Here is an 18,710-nt window from a genome sequence, read left to right as displayed (position 1 = left end):
ATATGTAACAAACCTGCACGTTATGCACATGTACCCTAGAACTTAAAGTATAATAAAAAAATAAAAAAATAAAAAAAATAAAAAAAAAGAAAATTCATCTTGTTTTCCTGAATAACATTTGCTTCACAAACTGTGGTGAGGATTAAATGAGTTAAGCGCTTAGCATTATGGCTGGCACATAGTACGAGCCCAGTAAATGACAATTTCTACTATCAGTTTAATAAACATAATCCTCACAGTAGCATATACTTTTGAGTTACAGTGAACTATCAATCATGTCCACCCATTTATACTCTGCCCTGAGAGAGTCCAAGGCAGGACTGTCCCCATCTGTTCTCAGACCTTTTCTTGCCAATTCATAGGACTCTTAAGTAAATTAAAATGAAAGAAAAATCATTTGATATAGAAAAATGTATAAAACATATCTCATTATTGAAAGTAAGTCAATAATGACTTAAATTTTACAAAATGTTAAATATTCAAGTGAAGACAACAATAAATAATGCTTTCTATCTCACTCCAGTATCCAAACAACTAATGAAAATAACTAGCAGGCAGTAGTCAATAAATAGGAAATAAAGAATTTTTGTTATGTTTGCTAATGAACATGTACATATATTTTAAAATATAATTAAAGTAATTTTTACTGAGAAACAACTGCTTTCTAAGAAGAGAAATGCTTCACTGACTCCTTTTCAGCGTCAGAATGAAGACATGACTATTCTGGTATATTTCCCCACATGCCAACTTCCTATTGTCATCAATAAACACTCTCTTTAGAGATCTCAAGCCTTATGACTAGGGAAGGGAGAATATGTAATTATTTCATTCATCATAATATACAGAAAAAATTATATGAGTAAAACATTAAATAAGAACAGAAAATATAATTCCTATTGTCAGAACAAACCAAGCCTGGCCTTTGCTTAACCCTAAAGAAAAATGAGACACTTCTCTTGCCCTGTAATTTCCTGTTGGCCTAAGTATTCTACTTGGAAATTTTTTTATTAATCACTTTTAAAAATACATAACCTCTCTAAAAAATAGAAATTATAAACAGAAAAATAGAGACATTTAGAATTTATGATTATTAATAGATATTTCTCCCACTGGTTTTATGGTTTCCTTTTTAATCTACCTCAAATTAATTTTGGTGTAAGGTATGCAGCAGAGATTTAGCTTTATATTTTCTAAATGGATAGTTGATATTCTAATTAGCATTTAATCAGTAATCAATAGACCATCTTTTCCCTACTGATCTGAAATGTTATTTTAAAACTGCCTTTCCAACTATAGAGATTTTGATGGAATTTGCATTAAAATCATAGAATAAATTAAGAAATTATTTTCCTTTACATTTTCAAAAAGGTTTCAATATATAGATTCTACATTTTTATTAATTCCTACATGTTTTATATTTGTTTTCCTTTTGTCATTAACTTGGTTTTCCCTTGATGTATACTAACTCTTTACTTTTGCTATGTCAGGAAATTATTTATTCTTTTCTATTTTGAAACTGATCACCCTATTGGCCTTTACAAAATTTTTTTCTAATAGGTTTTGTATTAATTAATTTCTGTCTTTGCAATACAATTATACTACTTACACAAAATTATTTCATTTCCTCTTTTTAAGAAGCATTTAGTTTTAATGTCTAATTGCCTTGACTAAAACTTCCAGAAAATAATATATAATAGTGTTGATATTCTGTTATTATAACTGTCTTAACAGATATCCAGTATGGTCCTTGGCTTTATGAAAATGCCTCTTGATTTTCATTCTCAAGCATGGTGTTGTCCATTAGTTTGAGGTAGATGTTTTATTCATGTTAGGAAGTTTCCTATTTTTAAAATATTAGATATGGGAATTAATGTTGGGTTTTCATTAGAATTTCCTTTGCTCTCATAGAAATAATCATATTTTCCTGTCAATATTAATATGGTGAACTATATAAAAACTTTTAACAGTTCTACAATAAACACTTCTTGGTTATGATAAGTCATTCTTTGTTTGTTTGTTTGTTTTGAGACAGAGTCTCGCTCTGTCACCCATACTGGAGCACAGTGGTATGATCTGAGCTCACTGCAACCTCCACCTCCTTGGTTCAAGGGATTCTCCTGCCTCAGCCTCCCAAGTAGCTGGGATTATAGGTGTGAGCCACTGTGCCTAGCCCTGGTAAGTTATTCTTTTTATATACTACTGGGTCCCAGCTGCTAATATTTTATTTTGAATTTTTCCATCTGTTTTTAAAGGTAAAATTACTCTGTAGTTTGAGAAAAAAATAATAATAGTAATTGCTTATTATTTTCATATACTTTCAACTCTTTTAGTATCATAGGATCACAGGCAAAACATCTGAAAAGAACAGAAAAATATATTCTTTTAGGGACTTTGTTCCTTTGCTGGTTTTCCTATGCATGAGTCTTTGAATTGAAATTTGTGAATCAAAGAGAAACAATTGCTTTGGAAAGCAAGATTCAACTTTCATATTTAACTGAGTCACACAAATTCCTTACCTAAGTGAGGATATAACAAACTACACAAAAATATACCAAAGCAATGGTTGAGAAAATCTTACGGGTAATTCGGGCAAAACAAATATGGAACATGAACCGTGAATACATGGAAGCAGTATATTCTACTGATTGAAATCATGCTCTAGCTTGGGTTCAAAACCTAGCTTTGTTACTTATTAGCTGAATGAACTCAAGTGAGATTTTTTAACCTCATGAAACCTCAGTTTACACATTTGTAAACAGAATAATAATGCCTTCTTTATATAAAAGGGCAGAGAAGATACTCTGTGTACCCACATACACACACAAACCCACACATAATTAACTGTGTATTAGTGGTTCTTTTAATTTAGCATGAATATACTTGTGAAGCTTGTTTAAAATGCATATTTCAGGGCCCTATTTGCAGAGTCTGAATAAGGTATGGGTAGGGCACATAAATCTACAGCTTTATCAGGCACTACAAGTAATTCTGTTGCAAAGGATTCCTGAATCACACCTTGTGAAACATTACTCTGTATTATTTGCCTTTAGTGACTTTGGCCTTTTCTGAATGCTGTAAGTGGGAGAGAGAAAATAATGCTTAGGAAAGGCTTCAAGGTTGCTGTTAACTGTTTGATATTTCAGATCCACAAATTTGAAACCTGAGGATCAGCTCTTGCAAACAAAACTTACAAGCAACTATTATAACTTATCAGTATTTTTGTAACTTAAAATGAGAAATGTAGATATAAATTTGAAAAGTAATCAATAAGATTCACAATAATAATGACAAAAGGTAAGGAGAAAAAACAAATGTTGATTTCAACAAATGTAGAAAGTGCGTTTTTCCAAAATTCAACACCCATTTATAACTAGAACTCTTAGCAAACCAGAAATAGAAGGGAACTTCCTCAACCCAATAAACAGCATGTATCAAAAAATCTACAGTTAACATTGGCCAAGTGTGGTGGCTCACACCTGTAATCCCAGCACTTTGGGAGGCCAAGGTGGGTGGATCACTTGAGGTCAGGAGTTGGAGACCAGCCTGGCCAACAAGGTGAAACCCTGTCTCTACTAAAAATACAAAAATTAGCCAGGCATGGTGGCAAGCACCTATAATCCCAGCTACTCGGAAGGCTGAGGGAGGAGAATTGCTTGAATCTAGGAAGCAGAATTTGCAGTGAGCCAAGATCTTGCCACTGCTCTCCTGCCTGGGCAACAGAACCAGACTGTCTCAAAAAACAAAAAACAAAACAAAATAAAACAAAAAAAAAACTACAGTTAACATTATACTTAATGATGAAAGACTGAACATTTTCTTCCTAAGGTCAAGAATAAGACAAGGATATTCTAGAAGCAGTCAACATTGCACTGGAGGTTCTATCACTTGCAATAAGGCCAGAAAAAGAATACAAAGCATCTGAATTGGAAAAGAAGTAAAATTATTTACTTGCAGATGACATAATAGTGTATGTAGTCCACCATAAAATAAATTCTTTGGCATCTAGAAAAAAATGATTAGAACAAATAAGTGAATTTAGCAAGGTCACAGGACTGTAAAGTCAATGCAAAAATGAATTTTACTTCTATATAATAGCAAAGAACAACTGGAATATAAAATGAAAATTAAGAATATGGCTGGGCACGGTGGCTCACATCTGTAATCCCAGCACTTTGGGAGGTCAAGGCAGGCAGATCACAAGGTCAGGAGATTGAGACCATCCTGGCTAACACAGTGAAACCCCGTCTCTACTAAAAACACAAAAAATTAGCTGGGTGTGGTGGTGGGTGCCTGTGGTCCCAGCTACTTGGGAGGCTGAGGCAGGAAAATCACTTGAACCCAGAAGGCAGAGGTTGCAGTGAGCCGAGATGACACCACTGCACTCCAGCCTGGGTGACGGAGCGAGACTCTGTCTCAAAAAAAGAAAAAATACACATGCCAAGCAATGAGTCTGTGCCCAACTCAATAAATAGCACACATGTACAATGCACAGAGTTCTCTGCCAGTTGGATAAGGAACAAATCCAAAGATGAGTATGCCCCCAAAAGAGTTTACAACTAGTAGTGTAGCAGAGGACTATAGGGAAAAAAGCCAGGAGTACTAAAATGAACAAGTATTTGGCATCTACAAGAGAAACTTAGATAATTATTTGTAATTGTCAATCATCCTTTCCCCAATTTCTGAGATATTTTATTTGTTTAGAAATTAGTAGATATGTTTACAATGTCATAAGAAAAATATGATTGTTGAAATAACAGATATTTTTAATATTCTAGGGGAGTTTTTTTTAAATCTTTTTCAGCCATATAATGAAAAAAGGTCCACGAAGAAGATGGAGTTGGATCTTGAAGCACAGTCTTTCAATCAGGTGTGCTAACACAGTGAATCTAACACAGTGAATCAGATATCAGCCAATCAGAAAAACGGCTAACATCAGGTGGTTCAATAGAAGGAATTTAATACAGAGCATTAGTTACAAAAGTGTTAGTAACGTTAAACAGAGGACAGTGAGGAAATAGTGAGATTAATAATAATAGGATACTCCTACTATCCCAAGAGCAGGAGGCATAAATGCAAGAGGCTGCTTAAAGTTAGGAATGGCCAACAGGATCTGGGATTAGAAAGGGAGATACTCTCTGTTGGAAGATGAAATCACCATGGGAGACACCTCCTGAAACAATAAATTCAAGAGCAAACAGAAAATAAGGGGCCTGGGTAAGTAGGATTTATCAGGTGGAAATGGGGCAGGAGAAAGGCTTCCTATTCCAGGCAAATGAGAATTCATGCATAAAGATATATATTGGGGGAAACCCCACCCCTGATATTTAATGTGGGTTCTTTTCTATTTCCCTAAGTGTCTCGGCTGGTCTGAGAAATAAAGGGAAAGAGTACAAAAGAGAGAAATTTTAAAGCTGGGTGTCTGGGGGAGACATCACATGTCGGCAGGTTCCATGATGCTCTCTGAGCCATAAAACCAGCAAGTTTTCATTGGCAATCTTCAAAAGGGGAGGGAGTGCACCAATAGGGTGTGGGTCACAGAGATCACATGCTTCTCAAGGTAATAAAATATCACAAAGCAAATGCAGGCAGGGCGAGATCACAGGACCACAGGATGGGGCAAAATTAAAATTGCTAATGAAGTTTCGGGCTTGCACTGTCATTGATAACATCTCATCAGGAGACAGGGTTTGAGAGCAGACAACCTGTCTGACCAAAATATATTAGGTGGGAATTTCCTCGTCCTACTAAGCCTTGGAGTGCTACAGGAGACCAGGGCTTATTTCATCCCTTCAACTTTGACCATAAAAGGCGGCTGCCCCTTGGGGGCCATTTATAGGCCTACCCTCAGGACACATTCTCTTTCTCAGGAATATTCCTCGCTGAGAAAAAGAATTCAGCGATAGTTCTCCTATTTGCCTTTGAAACAAGAGAAATATGGCTCTATTCTGTCTGGCTCACCAGCAGTCAGAATCCAAAGTCTTATCTCTCTTGTTCCCTGAACATTGTTGTTATCCTGTTCTTTCATCAAGGTGCCAGATTTCATATTGTTCAAACACACATGCTCTACAAAAAATTTGTGCAGTCAACGCAATCATCACAGGGTCCTGACACAACATACATCCTCCTCAGCTTACGAAGATGACGGGATTAAGAGATTAAAGTAAAGACAGGCATAGGAAATCACAAGGGTATTGACTGGGGAAGTGATAAGTGTCCATGAAATCTTCACAATTTATGTTCAGAGACTGCAGTAAAGACAGGCATTAGAAATTATAAAAGTATTAATTTGGGGAACTAATAAATGTCCATGAAATCTTCACAATTTATGTTCTTCTGCTGTGACTTCAGCCCGTCCCTCCGTTTGGGGTCCCTGATTTCCCACAACAGACGTAGAGGCAGGAGATATTCCTATGGAATTCCTGTGGAAGCCCATCTGGAGAATAGAAATTAAACTAGTTTAATTTCTACACACAGAGAAAAAAAAAGAAACTGGTCCATGAAAGTAAGAGCACTGCATCAAAATAGGTGCTCATTCTTCTTTCTACATGAACTGAAGAGTCATTGAAGATTTTAAGGCAAGAGCATGACATCACCCCAGGTTTACTTTAGGAAGACTAATATAGTAGTTTTGTGTAAGGTAAAGTGGATTAGATGCACTATAAGTTCCTGCTATGGAGTCTCAACTTGGCTCTTAATACTGCTCATTAATCCTCTTCCTATAGCCACAGAAGCTTTTCCACGCCTTCTCCATTAGTGTCAGATCCCACTTCCATCTTCCACCCCCAAGAGACACCTCCTGCTTTAAGAAACTTTAGCCACAGTGGTCCCTTCACTGAGACAAATTTCTGGAGGCATGAGCCATGCCCGAATCACTAGCCAGAACCCCACTCCTAGTGAAGGGATTTCCACAGAGCAGAAACACAGAGAAAATGGTTACTGAACTGATTTGGAGACTGGGAGAAATGAGAAAATTTTAGGAAACCAAACTAAGTTGTTTTTTTTTTTTTAGATGGAGTCTTGCTGTGTTGCCCAGGCTGGAGTGCAGTGGCACAATCTCGGCTCACTGCAACCTCCACCTCGTGGGTTCAAGCAATTCTCCTGACTCAGCCTCCCTAGTAGCTGGAATTACAGGTGAGCACAACCAGACTCAGATAAGTTTTGTATTTTTAGTAGAGATGGGGTTTCACCTTGTTGGCCAGGCTGGTCTTGAACTCCTGACCTCAGGTGATCCACCCGCCTCGGCCTCCCAAAGTGCTGAGATTACAGGCATAAGCCACCACGCCCTGCCCAAACTAAGATTTTTAAAAACCCGCTTGGTGACTATAATCCTACCATCTTCCATCATTCCTTCCATTCTTGCTTCTCAAGACAAAAATATTTATCAATATCCTATAGCCACAGGAAGTGTACTCAGTGCTATGAATACAGATATTAACAAAATATATGATATATGCCTTCAAGAAATTAATACTACAGTGAATAAGACAAAAAGGATATGTAATAGATAAGTAATACTTTTGAAGGAGGTTCCCAGTCAGGGTCCCAACCAAAAAGAAAGGCACACTCAAGATAATTCTGGAAGAGGTTATTTCCAAAGAGACTATTTACAAATATATTAGTATAGGGAAACCACAAAGGATGGTGCAGTAACCTCGGGTTAGAAGTAGCCAAACTGTTACTACCACTGGGATCCAAGGACAAGAAGAGGAATTTGGTGTGGCCCTGGATGGAGGAGGAGTTACGCAGAATAACTATGAGGACAGTGACTTAACATTGAAGAACACAGCCAGCACAAGGCAAGCCCACAGGAAGAGCATAGCTGGGGTACTCAATACCCTGATCTCACCACCACCTCCCCCAACCCCGCAACTGATAAAATTATCTCCTACAAGGATTACTGCTCATGCCTGTAATCCCAGCACTTTGGGAGACCAAGGCAGGTGGATCACCTGAGCTCGTGAGTTCGAGGCCAGCCTCACCAACATAGTGAAAATGCGTCTCTACTAAAAAAATACAAAATGAGTTCAGCGTGGTGGTGCATGCCTGTAATCCCAGCTACTCGGGAGGCTGAGGAAGGACAACAGCTTGAACCCGGGAAGTACAGGTTGTGGTGGGCGGAGATTGTGCCATTGCATTGCAGCCTGGGCAACAAGAGCGAAACTCCATTAAAAAAAAAAAGATTTCTCCATTGTCTACTGAATTATTGCTGTTTCTTCTGCCACAGTCTCAATCTCCCTTCTTCCCTCCCTTTTCCTGTCTTCCTACCTCTGGTACCTTGTTATTTTTATATTTTATATACTATATTGTATTTCATCTATGGGACCTCTTTTTGGAAGGAAGAAAAAGGTATTGGAAATCCTTAAACTCACACCTGTAATACCAACACTTTGGGAGGTCAAGGTGGGTGGATCACTTGAGATCAGGAGTTCAAGTCCAGCTTGGCCAACATGATGAAATCCCATCTCTACTAAAAATACAAAAATTAGCCCAAACTCGCTTGAACCAGGGAGGCGAAGGCTGCAGTGAGCCGAGTTTGTGCTGCTGCACTCCAGCCTGGGCGAAGAGTGAGACTCTGTCTCAAAAAAAAAAAAAAAAAAAAGAAGAAACAAAATGGTATGCTACCACTTGTAGGAAATATACATATATATGTAAATATCTATATTTGCGTGTGTGTGTGTACTGTGCGTAAAGGAGTGGGGAGAATCTTTGGAAAAATGCAACCAGAAAGTGTTGACAGTGATTGTCTGCCTCTGAGGAAGGGGAAGTATGAGACTGGGCAATTGGAGTGGAAGGGAAAATGTCTTTCACTGTATATATTTTATACATTTTGAATGTTGTATCATGTAAATTAATTACTTAGTGAATAAATATAGTGACCCCATTTCAAAATGCAAAACAGCATATCATTATATAAGAATTATGAAATATTCATATATTCATTTTATATGAACTATAAAATATGAATTATATCATTCATATTTCTGCCACCAGGAATTAACAACTGTTGACTTCTGTCAAATTGGCTCTCAGTCCTTTTATGGCATGTGAAAAAAATAAAACTTTATATTTAAAGTTCTTTCAACAAACCACGGCCAGTCACGGTCGCTCACGCTTGCAATCCCAGCAAACTTTGGAAAGACAAGGTGGGCAAATCATTTGAGGTCAGGAGTTTCAGACCAGCCTGGCCAACATGGTGAAGCCCCATCTCTACTAAAAATACAAAAATTAGCCGGGCATGGTGGCACGCACCTGTAGTCCCAGCTACTGGGGAGGCTGAGGCAGGAGAATCACTTGAACCTGGGAGGTGGAGGTTGCAGTGAGCTGAGATCACGCCATTGCATTCCAGCCTGGGCAACAGAGCAATATTTTGTCTGAAAAAACAAACAAACAAACAAACAACAACAACAAAAAAACCCGTAACATCCCAGTCCCTTTCCTATTTCCCTAGGTGCAGTCACTACTGTGAATTTGGTGTATATCCTTCAGGGTAATTCTTCATCCTTTTACGCACCTATAAAAGCTTTCATAACCAATGTAAAGTTTTGCACGTGTATTTTAAGTTTCCAGAGCAATATCTTCCTCTATGCATAATTCTGCAACTTGTGCTTTTTTCACTTGAAACCATTTTGGAAATTATCTATGCTAATATACATAGAGCTATTTCATTTTACAATATTGTTCATTAATATTCTAGCATATAAAGACATAATATTTTGTTCCCCTTTTCTATTTTTATTTCTTTTCTACTAATGAAGGATTGGTTGTTTCCATTTCTTTGCTCTTACTAACAATGCTGCAATAAAAATCCCTAGATTTAGGAGACTATGTCTCCTTAGTCACACGTGCAAGAGTTGCAAGAGTGGTTCTCATGTATGTTTCCAGAAGTGGAACTGCTAGTTCTAGTTTCAGTTCACCAGAGCCAGCCAGATTGCTGCCCAAAGTTACTGTATCATTTTGAATTCTGCTAGACCTATGGAAGTATATCACTTTTTTCCATACCCTGACCAACATTTAATGTTGTCAGATTTTAAAGTTTTCCTCACTCTGATGGGTGAGCATTTTTTGCCCTATGGTTTTTGATTCACATTTACTAGTGAAGTTAGACAAACTCTCATGTGTTTATTAATCATTTGGATTTATTCTCTGTGAATTACATGTTTATATTCTTGGTCTGCTTTTTTGAGTTGGATTCTTTAATTCATTCAATATTTAACACATATTTAAGAAATACCTACTAGGTGTCAAGCATTATTATTGTCCCACAAGTAACTATGTACCTCTGACTATTGTCCTCTGACTATTAACTACAATTTAATTTTACCTTTCTGAAGCATAAAATCCTGCTATCTACTAAAGTCATATGTGTACTTTAATAACCTGCAAATCCTGCAAGTCTTTTCACAACAAATATTTGTTTACCAGTTTATGGCTCACATATAAGTTGTATTACATCACCCAAGCAGTAAACTACTTCTGGATAAAATTACAAACTGAATTGAGAAATCCAGTCTGAAAGGCTGATACAGTACACAGACTTTAAAGCACCATCTTTTTTTTTTCTTTGAGAGGGAGTCTTCCTCTGTCACCCAGGCTGGAGTGCAGTAGCACGATCTCAGCTCGCTGCAAACTCCACCTCCCCGGTTCAAGCGATTCTCCTGCCTCAGCCTCCCGAGTAGCTGGGATTACAGATTACAGGCACCCACCATCATGGCCAGCTAATTTTTATATTTTTATAGAGATGGGGTGTGGGGTGGTTCACCATGTTGGCCAGGCTGGTTTGAACTCCTGACCTCAGGTGATCCACCCGCCTCAGCCTCCCAAAGTGCTGGGATTACAGGCGTGAACCACTGCGCCCAGCCTAAAGCACCGCCTTTAAACAAGGATAGTTATATTGTATGCAGCTTAGAGCACTCACACACCACTGAGGTATTACTTGAAGATGGCCAAAGATTATTCAACATACAGAAGGCTTCCTGTATGCTGGTGGTTTCTAGAGTAGTATTCTGTGTGAATGCCCCTAAAGATTGTTACAAATGATGTATTTGTTATTTACATATTATTTTCTATATTGAAATTTAAAGTAAAATATATACCTTTGTAAAATAAACGATGCTCTCTTCTTCATTAGCTCAAACTTTTTCTAAAGAAGGTATTCTAATCCACCAACCAGTTAACCTCAGGATTTGTTTTAAAAAAAAAAATGTGCAGAAGAGTAGGCACTAAACTATATAGCTACCTCTGGACAGCAGGATTATATACTTCTGTTTTATATCAATTTTACAGAATGAACACATTAATTTTAGAATAAAATTATGTATTTCAATTTTTTTCTCATATTCTTCCAAACAACTTGAAGAAATGTTCATGATATATTGCTAAGTAGAAAAAGCAAATTGTGGCCGGGCGTGGTGGCTCACACCTGTAATCCCAGTACTTTGGGTGGTTGAGGCGGGCAGCTGTCTTGAGCCCAAGAATTTGAGATCAGCCTGGGCAGCATGGCGAAACCTCATCTCTACAAAAAATACAGAAAGTAGCCAATCTCATAACCTGGTCTCTAGACAGGAAAGAAAAGAAAAGAAAAGAAAAGAAAAGAAAAGAAAAGAAAAGAAAAGAAAAGAAAAGAAGAGAAGAGAAGAGAAGAGAAGAGAAGAGAAGAGAAGAGAAGAGAAGAGAAAAGAAAGAAAGAAAGAAAGAAAGGAAGAAAGGAAGAAAGTAAGGAAGAAAGGAAGAAAGAAAGAAAGGACTTTAAAAATAAAATTTAAAGAAGAAAAAGCAAATTGTGAAGTAATATTTATAGTATCATACCATTTTATTTTAAAAGTGTATATATTACATAGAAATAATAAGCACTTTAATGTTAAACATCAAGTTTTTAGTGATGGGATCATCGGTATTTTTGCTTTCTTCTTTGTATTTATCTATATTTCCCCCTAATATATTTCTACATGAAAAAAGTCATATTTTTAAAACAGGAGTCTGTTTAATATCAAAAATCATTTGTGTCAGCACCTTTGCTTTAAAATAATGTTTTCCATTATTGGGCAGGGTACATGTAGTTGGTCAAAGGATACAATGTTTCAGTTAGGTGGAATAAGATCTGGAGATCTGTTATATAGCATGGTAAAAATAAATTTAAAATAAACATTTTCCATAATAATGTTTTTCATCTCACTCGGTCCATCTCTGTATTTAATTACAGGGCTAAGTTTGTTTTTTTAACATTTAACAGTGCTCAGGAAGTTGTGTAACTTCTAGAATGGGCTGTGCCTGCTCTGCCAAAGAGAAACAGCCAGTGCCTGAAAATAACAATCACTTCTTCCACAAGGACTTAGTTTCTAGCCCTAGCTCTGTAGCAAATTACCTGTGAAACCCTGACAAAAAAATCTTTCTGAGTTGCAGGGTCCTCTCTTCTGTAAAGTGGAGATAATAACACCTGCCCTGCCTATTGTAATAAGTCTCAATGAGAAGGTAATGAAAAATATGTATAAGGCAATATTGAAGGCTGTGAAAAGTTATACGACTACTAGTTGATAATATTCTTATGTGATCTCTAAGTTCACAAAGAGAGAACCATCAACTTGCTTAAAGAGACAAAGAAACTTAAAATGATTAATCTTTCTTTAATCTCTTCCCCTGAAATACCACTTTGAGACTTTAATATTGTCAAAGCAACCATCGAAGAAAATAATAATTATCCTTATAGGCTCATAAGCCAGCTGTAATTCTCATGAAAAAGTAAAACAGAGCTGACAAAACACTGTTGCTATGTTTCCCCGGCAAACACAGGGACTTGCCACACTTGGTAGGTCAAACTGTTATCAGTGTATAAAGAAAATCCAATACTTGCTCAGGAAGAAACAATTTTACCAAAGAGATCATTGTCATCATAATCATTATCATCATCTTCACAATTCACAGAAAATGTTAAAGTAGTATCTACTATACAATAAAAAGCTCAATTAATCAAAAGTCAATTAACTAAAACCAACAAGTAACCCAAAATATCTTCCAATACTCCTTTCTTTAAGCAAAATATTTTATAAGAACACAAAGTGATGTAAGAGTGTTTTAAATACCAGAACATGTAAGCATAATAAGAGTGAGAATTCTGTTTTTGTGCCCTGTTATAATCCCAGTGTCTAGAACTGGGAATATTTGTCAACGAATATTTGTTAAATAAAGTTATTAGAACTATAAAATCATATATATTAATTATGATCCTGCCGCATCACAAGATCCTTCATTATCAAAGAAAGTTTACTTTAAAACCAATATGTTATACAATCAAGAGTAAGAACAAAGACTTTGCACAATGGTTGGAGACCTTAGTGTGTTATCCTTCCCACTTCTCTACCTTCATTTAATCAGATAGTATTCAGAATTCTGAATATTTGATTATAAAAATCATTAAATATTGATGAACTGAAGTAGTCCCTGCCTTTTATCTTAGGGTTCCTCAACCCAATATCTGTGTCACAATGAAATTTCTCTAGAAATTCATGCTGATGACAGGTGTTTTGGAAAGTCTTTCAAAAAAGTCCGTGAAATCTGTTGTGATGGCACCATCCATTGTATGCATTTCCTATATCTTAAATCACTCCTTTCTCCCTAAGAATTTACTTTCTTACACATATATCTGTTATGGGTACAGGTGAATGTCTCACTTTCCCAGTATTCCGTAAGCTTCTTAAGGTCAAGAAACTTACTTCGTTTCTCTTTATATCCCCTGAAAGAAGGTAAATGCAAATTTATCAATAATAACAATAAAGGTAAGTAATCATATAAAAAGGCACATACTTAGAACCCAGCAAGGGAGGTTCCATTGACTGTAATTCCACGGAGATTTTGTCAGTCACTGTGAGCATTCAGCATTTTGTATAACCTTTTGTTCCTACTTCTTTCCCAAGTTTATACCTTATCCCTGAAAAGGGTACATTTAAAGTTTTGATATTTTCACTTACAAACAATTTACAGATAACATGTAATCCAATCTGTATTTCATTAATATTTTTTCTTCTCAACATTTGTTGAGCGCCCCGTATGACAGCAGCATCGTGTAGATTGCTGAGGTATGGAAGTGAGAAAGAAAAGAAAATAGAATGTTGATTAAGACAGGCTTCCAGCCCTAGAGAAATTAGTAAGAGAAACCTGTAAGTGATGAAAATCCGATATGACAATATCATGTGTGCATAGGCCAACTCTGTTAGAGGTGGGAGAATCACAGAGCTCCCCAAAGCAGGGGCTATGTGATTGGATCTTGAAGGATGAACAAGAGTTTGCCAGACATTAGAGGAAATCAGCTTTCTGGGCAGAGGGAACAGTATATGTAAAAGATAAAGAATGAAGAAAAGAGTAAATATTTCTAATGGCTGGTGTTACGGGCTGAATTGTGTCCCCCCAAAATCCATATATTGAAGTTCTAACCCCAGAATGTGACGGTTTTTGGAGACAGGGCCTTTAAAGAGATGACTAAGTCAAAGTGAGACCATTAGGGTGGACCCAATCCAATCTGACTGGTGTACTTATAAGAAGAGGAAATGCGGACATGCAAAGAGACAGGAGGGATGATATGCACAAAGGAATGACTATGGGAAGACAGAGCGAAAAGATGACCATCTGGAAGCTAACGAGAGAGGCCTCAGAAGAAACCAGAACTGCTAGCACCTTGATCTTGGACTTCAGCCTCCAGAAGCTTGAGAAATAAATTTTTGCTGACCACCAGCCTGCGGTATTCTGATATGGCAGCCCTAGCAGACTAATACTGCTGGAATTAGGATGTCTGAGTGCTCATGGTTTCTCCTCAACACTCACATAATACAGAGAGCTTATCATCAGTGCACTGATCCATTATTTTATCATGATCCATTTATGTCAGTGTCTCTCCCCTAGACTTGAGGACAGGTCACAGTGAGCTCTAGTTTTTATTACAGTTCATTTAATGTCTCCAGAACATTATACAGTGCCTTATACAGGTTCATAAAAAGCAACAAAATTTTTGAAATTATTGTATGTTATTGCACAAAACACTAGTTGCAAGTCTAATAAAAAAAGTATACATCTACACTTATCACTTTAATGACTGCATTTAAGTGATTTTTTTTTTTCTTGAGACAGAGTTTCACTCTTGTTGCCCAGGCTGGAGTGCAGTGGCACGATCTTGGCTCACCGCAACCTCTGAATATTTCATTGAATTTAATCAATTATCTTTTTATCAACTAAAAATTGTTAAAGCTCAGGTTGATTTGTACATTGGAAAGGTAACATTTGAGAACCATTACCTGTAACGGTAAGCACTTGTCCCAGACTATCAGGTAGCTATATTAGCATTGTTCAAAATCTTGGCACAGGCCTGGCACGGGTGGCTCACACCTGCAATCCCAGCACTTTGGGAGGCAGACATGGAGGATTCCTTGAGCTCAGGAGTTCGAGACCAGCCTGGGCAACATGGCAAAACCCCACCTCCACAAAAAATACAAAAATTCGTTGAGTGCAGTGGCTCATGCTTGTAATCCCAGATACTTAGGAAGCTGAGGCAGGAGGATCACTTGAGCTCAAGAGGCAGGGGTTGCAGTGAGCCAAGATCGTACCACTGCACTTCAGCCTAGGCAACAGAGAAAGACTCCATCTCAAAAAAAAAAAAAAAAAAATCTTGGCACAATGGTTGTCTGCTCATGGGAAAGTATATTATATTTCTACTTTAAGGAGATGTAAGAAAGGACTAGCTGTGGAAAGTCTGCTTAATGTCATACCCAAAATGTATAAAATATGGCAGCCCAAATGTCACATACTATCACCTGAGGTAAATGGCTGTAGCATCCTATGGATTTACTCCTTTGATCTATTGATGGAGATATAGTAGAAAACAAAGGAAAGCTTCTGCCTAGGAAAATGCCTAGCATTAGAGTAGGAACTAAATAAATATTTGTTGAATAAATTAATAAGTAAAAAATATTTAGGGTGCAGTAGCTTTTGTGGAGGTAGTTCTTGGACACTTTTTTCAATTTTGCTCACGATTTTTAGTCAAATTAATTCTTGATTCTTAACTTAAATTTGACATTTGTTTTTCTAGAAAATAATTTATGTTACCCAAACTTTTAGTTTTCAATACATTAACTTTAAAACTTAAAAAATTACCTTCATGTAAAAGAGAGTGATCTTCAATGGCTGTTTTGTTGATATCTTCAATTAAAGAGGTTTCTTTTCCTTTTTTAAAACAAAAACTTATCTAAGGCCTAGGTTCTGTAATTTATACTTTTCTCATTAATTTCTAACTTTGACTGTGGCCTGTATAGTTTTTTGCTTTACTGAGATTATTTTTGTTCACAATGTTTACAAATATTCCCAGAGTGGAGAAAAGAGGGTGTATTCTCTACGGGACATAAGGTACAGCAGGTAAAGAATAGGGCTTTTAATTTCATTGACATCCTGATACTTCACTCTCCACTCTCTTTTATTTGCTGAGCAGGAAAATGACCATGAAATGAGTGATTGGTGTTTATGGGTGTTAGCCAAGTGAAAAAATGAGTGTAATTGAACAAATTGATTAAACTATATATAAACAATAAGTCAAAATGTAAAAAGCCCATTATAAGATGTATCTTTATTGATAGAAACATTTTAAAATCTTGGTTTAAGAGTGTTCGACTTTCCAATATAGAATGAAATCACTGATATTTTAAAACATGTAATCTTATTACATGATGAATGCAGTACTCATTTTTAATTAAAGAAAAACATGACAGTAATTGATAATTGATAACAATTTTTTCTTTTTCTTTTCCTTTTTTTTTCTGACATAGCGTCTCTCTCTTTCACCCAGACTGGTGTGCAGTGGTGTGATCTCGGCTCACTGCAAACTCGACGTCCTGGGCTCAAGTGATCCTCCCACCTCAGCCTCCTGAGTAGCTGGGACTACAAATGCGCACCACCACACCTAAGCTAATTTTTGCATTTTTTGTAGAGATGGGGTTTTGCCACGCGTTTCTCTCTTTCACTGAGGCTGGAGTGCAGTGGTGTGATCTCGGCTCATTGCAACCTCGACTTCCTGGGCTCAAGTGATCCTCCCACCTCAGCCTCCTGAGTAGCTGGGACTACAGACACATGCCATCACACCTGGGCTAATTTTTGCATTTTTTGTAGAGACAGGGTTTTGCCATGTTGCCCAGGCTGGTCTCGAACTCTTGGGCTCAAGGATCCACCTACTGCAGCCTTCCAGAGTGCCGGCATTACAGGTGTGAGCTTACAAGGCCCAGCCAATAATGGTTTTTTCTGATTAAAACATACATGCTTATCATATAGAGTTATTTAAAAGAAGGCAAGGTGATTTAAATCCCACCTCCTTCATAGACTAGTACTGTGTCCTTGGATGAGGCACTTAATCTTTTCAGACCACTTATTCATCTCTTTAGACCACTTATTCATCTCTGAAAGGGGATTTGCAGGTTGTTATAATAATGTTGATAAAGTATCTGATACTTAAGTTCCCAGTGAGTGGGAGTTCTTTTTTAGGAGTGAATTCTTTAAGATTTACATGAGTTTGATAGTGTCCTATCTCCAAATATTTTAGAAAGAAAAATCAGTATATGACACTTCCTTTGGGGAAAAACATACCTGCCAAAAGTATTGTTTTTGACTTCTAAAAATTAAACTAAAATTTGTGAAAAGCAGGTAGCGTTTACTATGTTGTGATATTCAGATTAGCAGAATCATATTGCCAGGTGGAGTAATCACTTACCTGTTCAAAAGACAGAGAAGTTAACAAAAATAAAACCATCATCTGTATCTAGAGAGCACATCACATGAGAAGCAAAGCAAAAGCTGATACTTCAATGAGTCAAAACAGAAGTATAAGCATTTGTGAAAAATATAACTATCATTATCACTGGGTTCTTACCTTTGGTTGTTTAAGTAACATAACTTTGTCTTCTAGAAGTGAAAGTCACTGGTGTATTCAAAACAAACAGGGATATACTGTAAATCTTGACATCGTCAAAATCCAGGCCCCAATTTTTAAAAAACAATAAACATGTTGATTTTTCCCTTTCCTTAAAGATACACAAATGGCTAGTTTTCAAAATCATTCCCAGGGTAATAAACAGTTCTGTCGCATTGTCAAAGTAGGATTTTCATGACTCAGCATTGGATTTGCGGATTTACACATGGATGAAAATAACAGCAACATCATTATCCTTTGCTTGAGTCTGAGCCTATTAATATGTATGAGAGTTAGGAATAAAAGAGGGGTTCTCAAGTCTATACCTCTCAACAAATTTGGAAGTAAACCAAAGGTAATATTGCCTGATGAATTTTATTAAAATTATACCTCCAACTTCACCCAGGGTTATAATCTGGAAAATAGTGTCTAGGTTTTTTACAAAGTATAATTACATTTTCAAATATAGTGCCATGATATTAAAAGTTATTTAAAATATTAATAGGATGAGCTTCATTATTCATTGATCTTTTAATTGTGTATTTTATGAGGGAATTGCATATTTGACACATATCTGATCAAGAAATAAAATAGGATAAAGCTGAGCTTGCCTGAAAGTATAATTCATACTTTTGATGCACAAAAATCATCACAATATTTCAGTTGGTGTCTCAATGTTACTCTAATAACCTAAAAGTAAATTTCCCTAAGAACTGTTTTATGCAATATATGACAGGCTACATACTCACAAAACTTTTGCTTATGGTTGAAAATCAGA

General features: G+C 36.6%; 1 protein-coding gene across 1 annotated transcript in view; it reads right to left on the bottom strand.

Moving 5' to 3' along the window:
* The window catches only part of CNGA1 (cyclic nucleotide gated channel alpha 1), a 47,325-nt gene extending 29,288 nt beyond the window's left edge, over positions 1 to 18,037 (bottom strand). The window contains exons 1-2 of the mRNA XM_011927319.1: positions 17,894 to 18,037; positions 8,372 to 8,576 (exon numbers count right to left, since the gene is read on the bottom strand). Of these exons, the coding sequence (XP_011782709.1) occupies positions 8,372 to 8,576; positions 17,894 to 17,914 (226 nt within the window). The 5' untranslated portion in view covers positions 17,915 to 18,037. The remainder of the gene's footprint in view (positions 1 to 8,371; positions 8,577 to 17,893) is intronic.
* Positions 18,038 to 18,710: the final 673 nt, after the last annotated feature.

Source organism: Colobus angolensis, unplaced genomic scaffold (assembly GCF_000951035.1).
Source record: "Colobus angolensis palliatus isolate OR3802 unplaced genomic scaffold, Cang.pa_1.0 Scaffold71, whole genome shotgun sequence".
Lineage (NCBI taxonomy): Eukaryota > Metazoa > Chordata > Mammalia > Primates > Cercopithecidae > Colobus > Colobus angolensis.
The sequence above is the reverse complement of the archived record's forward strand: the minus strand, read 5'-3'. Positions and strand labels throughout refer to the sequence as shown.